Source organism: Lucilia cuprina, chromosome 3 (assembly GCF_022045245.1).
Source record: "Lucilia cuprina isolate Lc7/37 chromosome 3, ASM2204524v1, whole genome shotgun sequence".
Classification (NCBI taxonomy): Eukaryota; Metazoa; Arthropoda; class Insecta; order Diptera; family Calliphoridae; genus Lucilia; species Lucilia cuprina.
This window is the reverse complement of record NC_060951.1, coordinates 25,089,834-25,106,206: the sequence shown is the minus strand read 5'-3', so window position 1 is coordinate 25,106,206 and position 16,373 is coordinate 25,089,834. Positions and strand designations below refer to the sequence as shown.

The 16,373-nt window shown below is 30.9% G+C and overlaps 1 protein-coding gene across 1 annotated transcript in view; it reads right to left on the bottom strand.

Moving 5' to 3' along the window:
* The window catches only part of LOC111690372 (netrin-B), a 187,875-nt gene extending 172,087 nt beyond the window's left edge, over positions 1–15,788 (bottom strand). Inside the window, exon 1 of the mRNA XM_046945478.1 lies at positions 12,772–15,788. Within this exon, the coding sequence (XP_046801434.1) occupies positions 12,772–14,422 (1,651 nt within the window). The 5' untranslated portion in view covers positions 14,423–15,788. The remainder of the gene's footprint in view (positions 1–12,771) is intronic.
* Positions 15,789–16,373: the final 585 nt, after the last annotated feature.

Genomic DNA, 16,373 nt, shown 5'->3' with positions numbered 1-16,373 from the left:
CTCCAGTCTTCTGACAAAGTTTATTTTCTCAGGAATTCCTGAATTTATAATTAAGAAATTTGTAAAGCTACAAATCGTTTTGAAAGTTTCACAAGGAAGCTTAAAGTCTTAACTAAAGATCTTCATTAGGATTTTAAGGGTATCACAATGAAGCGCTTAATGACCAGTGTTATTTTTATTTGATTTGCTCTTGTTCTCTGACTTATACTTCTTACTGAAAAGTCTAGTCGGTTACCACGAATGTAGGTAGTATGCGATCAACAACATCATAGTCCCGGTCGCAGAAGAACTATGTTTTAAGTCAGCAGCACTTACTACAGATGAAATCAATTGAAAATTCATATGTTTTGCAACAATAAGCGTGATATACGTAAAATAAGACTAAAAAATTGCCTTAGGTAAGTTGATAATGATCTAGTGTATCTGCGTAGAGGTCAAAGGTTTGACTAAAAATGAAGACACTGGTAAAGGATTCCACAGTAAACCTGCTACTGGTCTAAGAGTATTTATTCAGATCTAATGTCCTTTCAAACTAACTAAGATTAGTAAGGAAAATTACTAATCTTAGTTAGGATCATTTTTATGAACCTAAGATGGAAAATTGTTTTTTTACAAATTCGTTATTGCTTAAATATTTACATGTAGTTTTCCTTGATATCAAAACATATTTTCCACTTAAAAACATACTTTCCAATACACTACAACAAATGAAGATGTAATCAATGAATTGGAAATGACAATAATTTAAACACCATCAGTGAAATGAAAAAAAAAAAATATATATATATATACATATATTGTTATTGAAAGTGTATACAAAAACAAAAACTACTACAACTATTTTCTTATATATAAACAAACCTATATAACTAATATTAGCAACAGTTGTTAAATTTGTTTTTATAATAACGATGTTGATGAAAATAAATACCAAAGGAAATTAAGACGATTTTGAAAATCTAAATGCATTTTATAGTAAATTAGACATTTACAAATTTTTTTAAATGCTTATATTTTTCTGTACAACAATAACAAAAAACACCCACTAACAAATGTGTGTTGAATTGGGAAATTACCAAACACGCCTCTATTGTCTTGTTGGCATAAATATGTATAAAAATAAAACACACATTAGACAGATATGAATGGATGGATAAAGGAACAGGGGAATAAAAAAAGGATACTACCAAGGATTAGTTAGGTAGATGGATAGTAAAATATAATAATAAAACACACACACGAGCCACCACACACATTTATAAACTCGTGCTGTTAGTATGATGTTTTGTCTGTCTGTCGGTTGGTTACTCCGTCTGTCTGTTTGTCCGTCTTACAATTCTTTTGTCTGGTTAATACAACTATAAATCTTAATGCACACATTTGCTGAGCATCCCTTAATTCATGCCCTCGCTCATTCATATGAAAACGACAGGGATTTAAGGGTTATAGTAACTAGATTGAGCGTAGGTACATTTTGTGGGCCTTTATTGTACTATTTGGCCAATTTGCTGTTATATTTGCTCATGAAACTTTTTATGATGACTGAAATATAGACTAGACTATAGACTGAATATAGACAAGAATTGACTAAGACCAGACTAGACTATAGACTAGACTATAGACTAGGCTATAGACTAGACTATAGACTAGACTATAGACTAGACTATAGACTAGACTATAGACTAGACTATAGACTAGACTATAGACTAGACTATAGACTAGACTATAGACTAGACTATAGACTAGACTAGACTATAGACTAGACTAAAAAATGAAAAAAAATGTTATGTGAAAAAGTAGAGTTTTCTGTGCCTGCTTGGTACTAACTTTTTTACTTCCCTGTTACATTTCAAATAAAACACACACATACATAAACACAACCTTACACACATTAGACAAGCAATAATAAAAATCGACCTTCATTAGGTATTTCTTTTGACATAATTTTTTCCCGTTTTTGTTTTTGGAATTTTGAAAAAAGTATGCGTGACTCGGGGTAAATCCCTCTACATATAAACGTGAGTGTTTGTATCTATGTGTATCCCCCATACACATGAATATATAAAGTTCCTAGTGTGTATATAAAACCATTTAGTTTGTGTTGGTTTTGTAACCCCGTAGACATTAAGGTGCCAAACCCGGCCAGCCAACCAGCCACCAGTCTGTCTCTGTATCTCGTACTATATCGTGTGCAAGTATATTTAGCCAGCTATTCTCTGTAGCAATACTCGTATTTATACTTATTTGTTTATTGTTTGAATTGCAAAATATATTTTTCGTATATAAAAATTTGTTAAGGTATGCATAAGTTTGAAATGTATTTTTATGTTTATACCTACATATAGAAGAAGAAAAAAATGAAATTATTTTATTTCTTTATATATTTTTTTTCTGGTAAATTCCCCAAAGTGTTATAAAAGTGTCATTTTATGTTGGAAGAACGAAAAAAAAGGAATTTTGAAATTTGTTTTTATGGTCATAATTAAAGTACATACTGGAAAAATTGTTGTTAGCTTAATTTTAAGGGTGTATAATAAAAGTTAACATTTTTATAGTTTGAATTTTAAAAGGTCTTGGTAGATTTTTATTGCAAGTTTATGGCTATAAAAGTATAAATCTTAAGAGTTAAAGAGAGGGTGCTTGTTTTTATAATGTAAATTGCAACGACGAGCTTTAATGTACAATGGAGACTGGAACACACTGACAAGTTCCAAACATGTTGTATATCAGAATGTTTTTAATGTTAGACTACATTAACCTTAATAAGGTCAACAACCCAAACTTCGCCACTTTCCAAATAGTACATCCCTATCTTAGGCTTGTTTTTAAAAATTTACTTAGTCTAGTGGTCCGTCTGTCAATGTCTGAAAATGACGAAACAGATTTCGTACAGACAAGTATTGAAACATATTCCACAAAATTTTTGAATAATGAATATTACTAATCATTTGAACCGATATTGCTTTGTCCAGAAGTTGATCGTTTTTCTTATTCAGAAAGTTCTCTTAAAGCTTAATGAAATGTGAATAAAGCCTTTTGCGGACCTAATAATTGACCAGTCTAACTCTTGTAGGATGGTAAAAACTAATGAGTCTAAGTCTTAAAGCCTAGAACTGCACAACCAGTAAACTTCTAATAAAGTTTTAGAATTTATCCAAACATAAACCTAATAAGAACTTGGTATGAAAATTTGTCTTTACAATAACACAAGAGCGGTGATCGGCATACATAGTTATCAGAGGCCGATAGAAACTAAACATAATTTAAATAATAATGTTTTCAAAATAAGGTCTCACTAAAGCGGTATTACATGTGATGACTTCAAAAATTATGTATAAGTTATACTCTTTGGTCCCATCACCGTTTTCAACTTTATTTTTCCACAATAAAAAAGAAACTCTTCCATTCTCAATATTTTGCGCATTGTCTTGTTGTCGTTTATTTTAAAAGTCATATTGAAAAAGTTTTTTTTTCATAGTTTTTACGAAAATTTATGACGTACACGAATAGTAGCAGCATCTAGCATATGACTAGTAACTAGTTGTTAAAAGGGGGACTATAGACTAGACTATATAGACTAGACTATAGACTAGACTATAGACTAGACTATAGACTAGACTATAGACTAGACTATAGACTAGACTATAGACTAGACTATAGACTAGACTATAGACTAGACTATAGACTAGACTATAGACTAGACTATAGACTAGACTATAGACTAGACTATAGACTAGACTATAGACTAGACTATAGACTAGACTATAGACTAGACTATAGACTAGACTATAGACTAGACTATAGACTAGACTATAGACTAGACTATAGACTAGACTATAGACTAGACTATAGACTAGACTATAGACTAGACTATAGACTAGACTATAGACTAGACTATAGAGACTAGACTATAGACTAGACTATAGACTAGACTATAGACTAGACTATAGACTAGACTATAGACTAGACTATAGACTAGACTATAGACTAGACTATAGACTAGACTATAGACTAGACTATAGACTAGACTATAGACTAGACTATAGACTAGACTATAGACTAGACTATAGACTAGACTATAGACTAGACTATAGACTAGACTATAGACTAGACTATAGACTAGACTATAGACTAGACTATAGACTAGACTATAGACTAGACTATAGACTAGACTATAGACTAGACTATAGACTAGACTATAGACTAGACTATAGACTAGACTATAGACTAGACTATAGACTAGACTATAGACTAGACTATAGACTAGACTATAGACTAGACTATAGACTAGACTATAGACTAGACTATAGACTAGACTATAGACTAGACTAGATAGACTAGACTATAGACTAGACTATAGACTAGACTATAGACTAGACTATAGACTAGACTATAGACTAGACTATAGACTAGACTATAGACTAGACTATAGACTAGACTATAGACTAGACTATAGACTAGACTATAGACTAGACTATAGACTAGACTATAGACTAGACTATAGACTAGACTATAGACTAGACTATAGACTAGACTATAGACTAGACTATAGACTATAGATAGACTATAGACTAGACTATAGACTAGACTATAGACTAGACTATAGACTAGACTATAGACTAGACTATAGATAGACTAGACTATAGACTAGACTATATAGACTAGACTATAGACTAGACTATAGACTAGACTATAGACTAGACTATAGACTAGACTATAGACTAGACTATAGACTAGACTATAGACTAGACTATAGACTAGACTATAGACTAGACTATGACTAGAATATAGACTAGACTAAAAAATATGAAAAAAAAAAATGTTATGTGAAAAAGTAGAGTTTTCTGTGCCTGCTTGGTACTAACTTTTTTACTTCCCTGTTACATTTCAAATAAAAACACACACATACATTAACACAACCTTACACACATTAGACAAGCAATAATAAAAAATCGACCTTCATTAGGTATTTCTTTTGACATAATTTTTTTCCCGTTTTTGTTTTTGGAATTTTGAAAAAGTATGCGTGACTCGGGGTAAATCCCTCTACATATAAACGTGAGTGTTTGTATCTATGTGTATCCCCCATACACATGAATATATAAAGTTCCTAGTGTGTATATAAAACCATTTAGTTTGTGTTGGTTTTGTAACCCCGTAGACATTAAGGTGCCAAACCCGGCCAGCCAACCAGCCACCAGTCTGTCTCTGTATCTCGTACTATATCGTGTGCAAGTATATTTAGCCAGCTATTCTCTGTAGCAATACTCGTATTTATACTTATTTGTTTATTGTTTGAATTGCAAAAATATATTTTTCGTATATAAAAATTTGTTAAGGTATGCATAAGTTTGAAATGTATTTTTATGTTTATACCTACATAGTAGAAGAAAAAAAATGAAATTATTTTATTTCTTTTATATTTTTTTTTCTGGTAAATTCCCCAAAGTGTTATAAAAGTGTCATTTTATGTTGGAAGAACGAAAAAAAAAGGAATTTTGAAATTTGTTTTTATGGTCATAATTAAAGTACATACTGGAAAAATTGTTGTTAGCTTAATTTTAAGGGTGTATAATAAAAGTTAACATTTTTATAGTTTGAATTTTAAAAGGTCTTGGTATTTTTTATTGCAAGTTTATGGCTATAAAAGTATAAATCTTAAGAGTTAAAGAGAGGGTGCTTGTTTTATAATGTAAATTGCAACGACGAGCTTTAATGTACAATGGAGACTGGAACACACTGACAAGTTCCAAACATGTTGTATATCAGAATGTTTTTAATGTTAGACTACATTAACCTTAATAAGGTCAAACAACCCAAACTTCGCCACTTTCCAAATAGTACATCCCTATCTTAGGCTTGTTTTTAAAAATTTACTTAGTCTAGTGGTCCGTCTGTCAATGTCTGAAAATGACGAAACAGATTTCGTACAGACAAGTATTGAAACATATTCCACAAAATTTTTGAATAATGAATATTACTAATCATTTGAACCGATATTGCTTTGTCCAGAAGTTGATCGTTTTTCTTATTCAGAAAGTTCTCTTAAAGCTTAATGAAATGTGAATAAAGCCTTTTGCGGACCTAATAATTGACCAGTCTAACTCTTGTAGGATGGTAAAAACTAATGAGTCTAAGTCTTAAAGCCTAGAACTGCACAACCAGTAAACTTCTAATAAAGTTTTTTAGAATTTATCCAAACATAAACCTAATAAGAACTTGGTATGAAAATTTGTCTTTACATAACACAAGAGCGGTGATCGGCATACATAGTTATCAGAGGCCGATAGAAAACTAAACATAATTTAAATAATAATGTTTTCAAAATAAGGTCTCACTAAAGCGGTATTACATGTGATGACTTCAAAAATTATGTATAAGTTATACTCTTTGGTCCCATCACCGTTTTCAACTTTATTTTTCCACAATAAAAAAGAAACTCTTCCATTCTCAATATTTTGCGCATTGTCTTGTTGTCGTTTATTTTAAAAGTCATATTGAAAAAGTTTTTTTTTCATAGTTTTTACGAAAATTTATGACGTACACGAATAGTAGCAGCATCTAGCATATGACTAGTAACTAGTTGTTAAAAGGGGGGGGGGGGGGGGGGTGCAGGGGGGGGGGGGGTGGCAAATGAAAATATATATGGGTTCATCTTTTTATGTATGTCTAACTGCATGCCTTTGACGGCACACGATGATGAGAATGATGTTGGTAAACCAATATTGTGGTTTTATTTTGTGGTAAAACCGTTAAAAATTTTCCAATATCCATGAAAAAAGAAAACATAAGTACAGACTTGTATTGGTATGCAGACATGGCATACATAGATGTGGCATGATAATTGAACTTCGAAAAAGTTTTCAATGAAATGTGGTCATTTAACAACAACTACATGCTATGAAATATCTAACAAACTGATTGCATGCTTAGGGAAATAATAATAGTTTAATAAAGAAATTGTGAATTTTAAACAAAAAAAAATAATTGCTTTACAAAATTTTCTTTTTTGCTTAAAAATAAGAAAAACATCTGCTTATTTATAAAATTCTATTTCTATAGCCAATTTCTATTACTTGTCTATTCATGACAATGCCGTTTGTTCTTTTGTTTAAATTTTTAGAATGCAAAGAATTATTTCAACATGTTATTTTAATTGTTTTTATTAAATTGCCATAAATTTATTGCAAATCCAGGCATTTTAATATTTGCAGCTGTTAAAAAAAAATTTTATTTTTAAATGCACTTAGTATTTGGGGGTTATAGCACATTTAACCAAACATCCCACCACCATCATTAACTGAAGCAAGAGCAGCAGCAGCTACTCATCTCAAGTCAATTAGAAATTACAAATCCCTGCAATTTGTAAAATTCATTCGGCTTAATAGCTTCATGCATTTAAGTGTTTCTGCAATTTAAATATTAAAGTAAAACTGTTTGCAGGGGATTTTAATGATAATTACAGTCAGATGTTTTAAATAGTATTCTAGAGCAGAAGTTTAGAATATTAAAGCAGTAGATTAAAATGAAATAAAATTTTGAAATAAAGTTAATAGGTTTTGTTAAATGAAATTTGCAAAATTATAGCATTAATAAAGTCTAAGTTTAATTTAAAATAAAGTTAAAGTAAAATGTTCTGTTTTTTACCAAAACTTGGCTGAACAAGTCTATAACTAAATTGTCAAGACTTAAACTTACTAGAGTCAAGAATAGAAACTAGGATATAGACTGTCAAGAGTATAGACTAGACTATAGTCCAGAGTATAGACTAAACAATATTCAAGACAATACACGAGACTATAGTCAAGGCTATAGACTAGACTATAGATTAAACTATAGTCAAAATAACAGACAATAGCTAACCTAGGCTAAAGCTAAAACTAGACTATAGTCAATACTATGGTGTTGGCCATAGTTTAAACTATAGACAAGGCTACAGAAAATACTATGAACAAATCTATAGTCTATATTATAAACTATTATATAGTCAAAACGATAGACTTGGCTCTATTTTAGACTATAAGCTATAGTCAACTATAGATGAGGATTTAGTCAAGTATATAGACTATACTATAGTCAATAGTCAAGACTATAGACAAAAGTCAAGACTATAGAAAAGTTTCAACACTCATGACTTTGTACAATAGTAAAGTGTATAGACAATAGTAAATAGTCACGATTATAGACAATAGTCCATAGTTAAGACTATAGACAATAGACGATAGTCAAGACTATAGACTATAAGCAAGACTATAGAAAATAGTCGATAGTGAAGACTATAAACAATAGTCGGTAGTCAAGACAATTTACAATAGTCGATAGTCAAGACTGTGTAGCCTGTAGTCAAAACAAGGTTACAGCAAAAGCTACAGTCAAGACTATAGTCTAGGCTATAAGCGACTAGGCCATAGTAAAAACTATACACTAGGCTATAGTCAATTAAAGACAAGGCTATTGTCAAGAAAATAGTCGAGACTATAGACAATAGTGAATACTATAGCCAATAGTCAAGACTATAAACTAGACTATAGTCAATAGAAAAGCCAAATTCATGGAATATATGGTAGAGTATTTTCAAGACTGTGAAAAAGCCTATAGTCAAGAATTACTTAGGTTATAGCCAAAACTGTAGACAATGCTATTATATATACTATTGACTATACTATAGTCATATCTGTAGAATAAATTATAATTAATACCATAGATTAATCTATATCCAAGACTATAGACTAGAAATAGAAGCCTAATATACATTTCATCCTTTAAACTTAAAGTTGTATAAAATACAAATAAAATATATCTTTTAAAAACCGTTAATTCTGTATTTAATATCCGTTTCATTAAAATATAACAAACAATTGACATTGCAAAATGAATGAATGTATAGACGGATCAATATATAAACAACAAATGAAATTGATTGAAAAAATACAAAACCAAAATCAAAACCACTTACTGTCTCTAGGTGACTCTGTCTGAAAATATCTGTCAGTTTTTTTCCAGAAATTCCTACTAAATGGTCAGCTTTGGCTATATATATATGTATTACTGCTGAAGTACTAGTAGTTGTTGTTGTGAAAAAATCCATTACCACCACCTTCAACAATATTACAACAATACCACAGCAGACATAATCACCCAGTGATTCAACTATGTACATCATAGTGAAGTGAGTGAAGTGAGATGTGAAACAACAGACACACTTTTCGCCATGGGTGATACATGTTTATTTTACATGAAAACAAAATATATAAATGTTGAAAAATCTGAATAAAAAAAATATAAAAACATAAAAAAGAAGTTTTAAAAGAATTGTTTTGAAGAGTAAAATTGTAAATGCTGAAGGGCACAATATTGTACTCGAACAATATACATAAATGTAATCGTAGTTACTTGGATTCCAAATGACAATGTTGTTTGTGCTACTGCTGTTGCTGCTGATACTACTACTATTGCTTTTAATGATGATGATGACGATATTGACAATGAAAATATATGTGTATGTAATACATATTCTTTTATTTTATTTTCAAATATCCCCGACAGCTTTAACCATTTTTAGAAAAATTTAATTTTTAAATTAACAGCCAGATTTATTTAATGAAAAACTTTTTATATGTTTTTTTTTTTTTTGAGTTTTTCTTTTTGAAGTTTTTGGTTTATTAATGCGTTTTTCCAGTTGGAAAATTTAGCCTTAAGTAAAATGTTCTACAAAATTGGACATATTAGTAATGAAATATGAGCACGGTCGTTTATGAATACTTGTTGGGGACATGTTGGCATTCATACATATTTAACAGTTTATGTACAAAATATTTTTATTTTTTTAAGGGTTTGACAAGATTTAGTTATTTTAGAATTTGTTTAATTTTGTAAAACTAAACTAGATTGATAAATAAGGTAAATGATGAAAGGATAAACTTTGTATTTATATTTATGTATGTAGTAAAAAGATAATCTACTAAGTATTGGTTACTTAGCAACCCATTCTTAAGACTTTGAACTGAATTTTATTATTAATTTATAACTTTTTTGTGTTTCTTCAAAAGTCGATCATGCTCTTCCATTTTTTACACCCACTCACTTGAAACTGATTGCCTCGGAACTTATAATCTTTATAATACCATTCCACAACTATAATGGGAAAGGTATTACACGTTGGTGCGGAGTCTCAGAATCACCTTATGTATCCGTTAGAAATCACTAATTTAAAGATTTTTGATGCAGTTTAGCACATACACTACTCTTTTCTCAGCGACAAGGACTATGAAAAAAAAAATTACACCATTATTTCCGTATTCCCCAATAGAGCTTTTAGACAAATTATTCCGTTACTGTAGTAGTAGTACCTTCACAAAAACAGCACAAATTAGTTTTATATGAGTCTAAGACTTAGAATGTAAGAAATACTGATAATCGCATTTTTAACAGATATTTCACATAATCTATCACATGGTCGATCATGCCTTATAACATCGTCCGACAAAAAGAAAAAAATCGTTAGACAAGAACCGAATGGTAGACGTTTGATGCTATAAATTTAAGGGAAAAAATTGCGTTTTTAGTTTTTCATTTCGTGATCCTGTATCCTTTCAAAAGGACTTCAAAGTTTTAAAAAGTACTTTTTTTTAATAAATATTTTAAAATACTTTTACTAATCAAACAATTTTAAATTTGGTGTCAAGCCAACAAGAAGATTTGGGAAATATTTTATATTATTTTTATTTTATACTGTTAGGATGAAAATCTGTCAAAAATGTCTTTTAAAATTCTTATCCTTAAAAATTTATTAAACCCAGGAAAAATTTTAGAACTTGTTCTAAAAGCTACTAGTTCTCGAACGAGTGAAAACAGAACCCCTTCAGATTCCTTAACAACAGCCTTTGAACTTGTAGTGTCGTCATTAGTTCTGGTACCCGTTCCTTAGTATATTGTTGTGGTTCTTAAATACTTCTAAATAGTTTTCAAGGAACTAGTTCTTTAAAACTAGTTATACATTGCTACTGCACTACTCCAGTGGAACGCATGCTAGTTCCGAAACAACTTCTTGGAATCTATTGAAAAAAATGTCAAGAAATTAAAAATGTATAAACTTATTTTTATCGAAATAGAAAACGCGTTCAAATTTATATTTTTGCATTCAACTGAACTACAAGATATTAAAGAGGTCTCTAATTGAATGCTACCGAGAGAAGAGAAAGTTTGCTGCTTGTAACCTATATCCTTACCAAAAATATTTTAAAAGATTAAAGGTGCGGAAGTATTATATTAAATTTTACGTAAGAAATGTATGTGAATCTAGGTTTTGTAAATAGCATTGGTACAATAGTAAAAATTCCTTTGCTTCTAATCTTAATAATTTCAAACAAAAACGCTAAAAAAGAAATATTTGTTTATACGTTCTCTATAGCTTCCCTGAAACTAGTTAATAGGATGACAAATTCAAACAAAAATCATTGATTAAAGAACTAGTTTCAAAAGCGTTCCAAAGAACGAGTGACGAATCCATAACGCTTCCCCAAAACCAGTTTAGAAAGACAATTTCGAACAAAAATCATTGGAATATTTCAGATCGTCATCTTGGCAACAGATGGATCTAACAGAGTTTCATCAATTGTTAACGAAATCCATAGAAATTTACATATGACAGTTTGTGAATGTATCTGCAGATCATGATACTTGAAGCAATCGTAATGTTTGAAATAATCGTAATAAGTAATTTTAGCAATGGTTTGAAGAAGGATCTAGATAGAAAATATCTTGAAAACTAAAAACTTTGTTTAAAAGAAATAAATGTTTGAAATATTTTTAAACTGAAGTTTAGCTACTTTCAGAAAAAAATATTTTTTTTTTAAATAATTCTTGGCAAATGAATGTTAAGTTAGCCAGATGTATACAAAAATTCTTCTTTTTTCTTATAAATAAATAATTTTAAATTACGTAATTACTTAAAAGCTAGAAAAATTTAAAATATTTTCAAATCAATTATGAATTTTTGTTAACATTATTTGTGTCATTTTAGCGCCAGCTGTAAATATCATCTATTTAAATCACATGATTGATTTGAAAATTTTGTAATAAATTTACAGCTTGTCAAGAGTTTATGATCATATTTGTTAAATGGATTATGATATATGTATGTATGCAGTTGGTGCAGAAAAATTATTATATAATGAAGGTCACTTCATTTGATTTGGTAATATTTCAAAATTACTTAATAGTTTTTAAAGAATACAAAAGAAATTATTACGAAATATAACAAGAAAAATGTTTCTTGATTTTTTTTGCAAATCTTTAAAAAAAATTGTAAAAAACTATATGTACTATATATGCATATAATCTGTGCAAATTCCAAATATACCTTAACTCCGTATACGTTAAAAAGAAAAAAACTCAAAATTTCATTACCCATCTGTCAAATAACATCATTGACTTTAACGGCAACAGTCCCACCCGACATAAACAATACAACTATATATAAAACATCACCTAACTACCAAAAAACAAAGCACCAAATGAAAAAAATCCAATTGCAAACAAATGAAATGTAAACATATTGACTTAAACCATCATCATCATCACACTCCTCCAACAAACCGAAACGAACAAATACAGCCATGGCTGTTTGGCACAATTCAGTTCATATTTTTGCAATTTTTATGATGTGTCTCTGTATATGACATCACACTGATAACACACAATAAAGAGTATCAAACAGAGTTGGATGTTGGAATAAAAAGAGCACAAGAAAAATATTTGTTTAAAACTTACTTTTACATTCATTGGCATCAGTATCGGTGGCACGTCCCCATGGTCGATCAAAGTAAAAGGGTTTACATCTTTCACATTCCGGTCCGGCTGTATTGTGTTTACAAGCACATGTCATTGTTAATTTGGCATTTATGGCCAGGTTAGTATTTGCTGCTGCCGCAATCGATGAAGAACGAGCACCAAAATTTGTACCATCATCAGAGGAATCACCCAAATTGCCTAAGCCAGTACCACCGCCATCATCGTCCTCGTTATTGAAGAGATTAGCTTCATTGGAACTAACATGAGCCACACATTCAGAGGCATGACCATTGCATTTACAACGGCCACCTACAGCAAAATCTGAAACGGCATAGTGTTGTGAATTGGCCAAGAGATCACGTACTGAAGGTACTGGTGTGGGTTTGTCTAACGAAGAAGATTTTTGTGTGTTTTTGATAGAGGCGGAAGCATAAGAGTTTTTATTAGTGGTACTAGGTTGGGCAGTGGTGGAAGTTGTTGTTGTTGTCGAAGAAGAAGAACTGCTAGCCATGTTTAAATTGGCGGCTTTATTTTTATAGTGTTTTTCATAATTTATGGATTTTTGTTTGTAAACATTAAGACGTTTAGGTTTTAAGGCCATAATATTAATGCCATCATTGGCATAATCTAAATCCAAATCATCATCCAATTCTAAATGTTTCTTGGGCTCTGCATAATCTTCCAAATCATCCTCATAGGGTACACTATCATTGTCATGAATATTATAATCATATTCATCATCGGTAATATCTTCATCTTCTTCATCATCTTCCTGGCTACTAGCCATTTCATCACTAAAACTATTGGCATCTGGTTTATTGTCCAATTTAGATTGTATATTTATCAATTCTTTGGGTAATTCCAAACGATGAAAAACTACTCGTATATCGGTGGCAGTTACCCAGTCTTGTAGCACTAAAGAGGAATCCAAATCATTAGCCGAGGGCCTGCCTTCTAGAGTATTGAAAGCAAAACGATTGGTATTGCCATCATGATGAGAATTCATGCATCTAGCTTCTTGCTCATTAAATTTACTTATTTTAGCTCTGTCCGGCCGACCGTAGAATTTTTGACATTGCGAACTGTAGAACTGGAAAGGTTGCCAAGTTTGTCCATAATCCGAACTTTTATATATAGCCATTGAATCTGGTTTGGGAGACTTGGGACAGAATGATAAACTCACATAGGTTAGCTCATATTTCTTGCCCAACGACAGCGTTAAGGTGACATTATCTGGTGGTGCTGTATCCGGATCCGAGGGTACTGGCACTGTAGCCGAACGCCAGCATGTAACATTATTGGGATTATTTAAATCGGTTAGAGATTGTGGTGGAAATTTCATATCGGGCCTAGAGTTATCACACATGCGACACTCATCCATAAGGCCATCACGTTTCAGTTCACAATATCTCTCTGGCTGATGAGTACCACAGGTGCTGGAAGCCTGCACTGGATTGCCATAGGCAGCATTAACAAAGCTGGGCAAACATTTACGTGGTTTGCCTTCAAAATAGCAAGGATCATTATTGTGATTGCCACTGGACAAGGAGGACTTGGCCAAGGCCAAGCTACTGGCACAGCAAAGCACTAAAAGTCGCATAAACCACAAGTTAAGCTGAAGAAAATACATTTTTCACTTTAATGGTTATAATAATTTAATGAACAAATTTAAACACACGTTTATATAATTTTAACACTGTTTCTTTTAGATTTGTAGCACGCACGTGCATGTGCAAACACGTTTAGTAATTACTAATTACGTTTTAAAATATGCGTTTTTTTCTGATGTTATTCTTTATGCTGAGGAATTTTTCTCAAACTTGTGAAGATATTCTATTTATATGTAATTTATTAGCAGGGAAAAAATTTTTAATTGCGTTTTAAAACTAGCTAGACAAGATTATGCATGTCTTTGTTAAGCTTTTATAGATTTAACACCTTTTATTTTTGTTTTTAAAACTCATCTATACGACATAAAGAAAAATTTCAATGATAAAGTCCATAAGCTGATGATGATGGTAATTTTATGTTCATGTCACGGTTATGGCTGCACTTTAGCACCTTCTTTGATGTTTTTGTAAACATGCACAAGTTTGAAAAGTTTTTTTTTTTATTTTCGATTTAAAAACAAACACTTGCTAACCAACGTAAAACCGGTAAAAATAAAATTTACACCAATTTGCATACGACGGCAAAGGCCTCAAACAAAGTTAAAACATAATACAGATGCATGTTAGCACAACAACAGAAATTATGTTTATTTTTTAACACCCAAACACTATGGTTTTATAAAACAAAAGTTTTTTCTTTGTAGATTTTAGCACAAAAGCTAACAAAGACGTCTTAAAGTCTACCTTGAATTCTAATAGAATTGTTTGTTTAAAAAAACGTTAGTTGAAAGAAGAAATTATTTTTTTCTTTTGACGGCCAGCATCCGTTAATAATGGTCCTTAACCATCAGCTGCTGCCGTTATTCTGTTTTAATAATAATTTTTACAAACACTGAAAATATTAGTCAAGCTTAAATTCATCCTCAACATACACATACACTTGACAGCATCCTTTCGTTCTTTATTGCTTTCTCACTCTCTCTCTTTGTACCCTTTTTGGTTAGTTTATTATCATACTGCTTTGATCAAACTAACGCAATTATAATCAACACTTTTCTTTTAGGTTTGAAAACTTTCTTTGTTGTTATTTACTATTATTATTATTCTGGCTTTTTTTCCTTCAACTGTGTTGAATTTCAATTTTGCATGTGTAAAATTCACCACACTTCCGTAAAACTCGTTAAGCTTTCGCACAGTGACAACTAACCGAACTATAAAGAAAATCAAAAAAACTTCCTTTAATTTTGCACAAATATTTCACTCGTACGCCATCGTTTTCTTTTTGTAAACTATCCCGTTATTTTGTTTTGCTTATTTTGTCTTGTTCACGCACTTTACCGTTATAGACTCTCCCGTACCGTATGATGTTTACCAAACGAGAGCTCAATTAATACTGATGCTAAAGAAAATTCAACACTAAGGAATCAATTGTTGTTGGCAATAGCAAACCAGAAAAACCCCACATTCAAGCACACAAACGCTCAGACATATTGGTGTGATGTTGTTTTGTGTTTTTTATTGCTCTCTTTCGGCTCTCTTTTGAAAACAAAACAATCAATGTACAGATTTGGGAGCCACATTTGCATGTTCATGCATACATGTGCGTGTGTTTATTTTGGCATTTGTTTTGTTTATGTTTGCTTGCGTGTTAATTCATGCGGCCAATTGGTTTATTTGTTTACATTTTATTACGACTCATCACCAGGTATGTTAGCTCTCTCTCTCTTTCTCTTCTTTCAACTTTAACTCTCTCACATGTTTTTCTTCTGTGGAACTTATGTTAAGATTTTAACATTTAAGAGTGGTATTCAAAAAAACTGTTATATACCTATATAATCCAGTGAAAATCGTGTGTTTAACATTAATGTCAATAACATTACCAATAGGTTTGATGCCCATGCAGCCTGAACATGTTATTATCGCCTATTACTTACATGATATTTGATATGTTTGGTGTAATATTAACCGCTA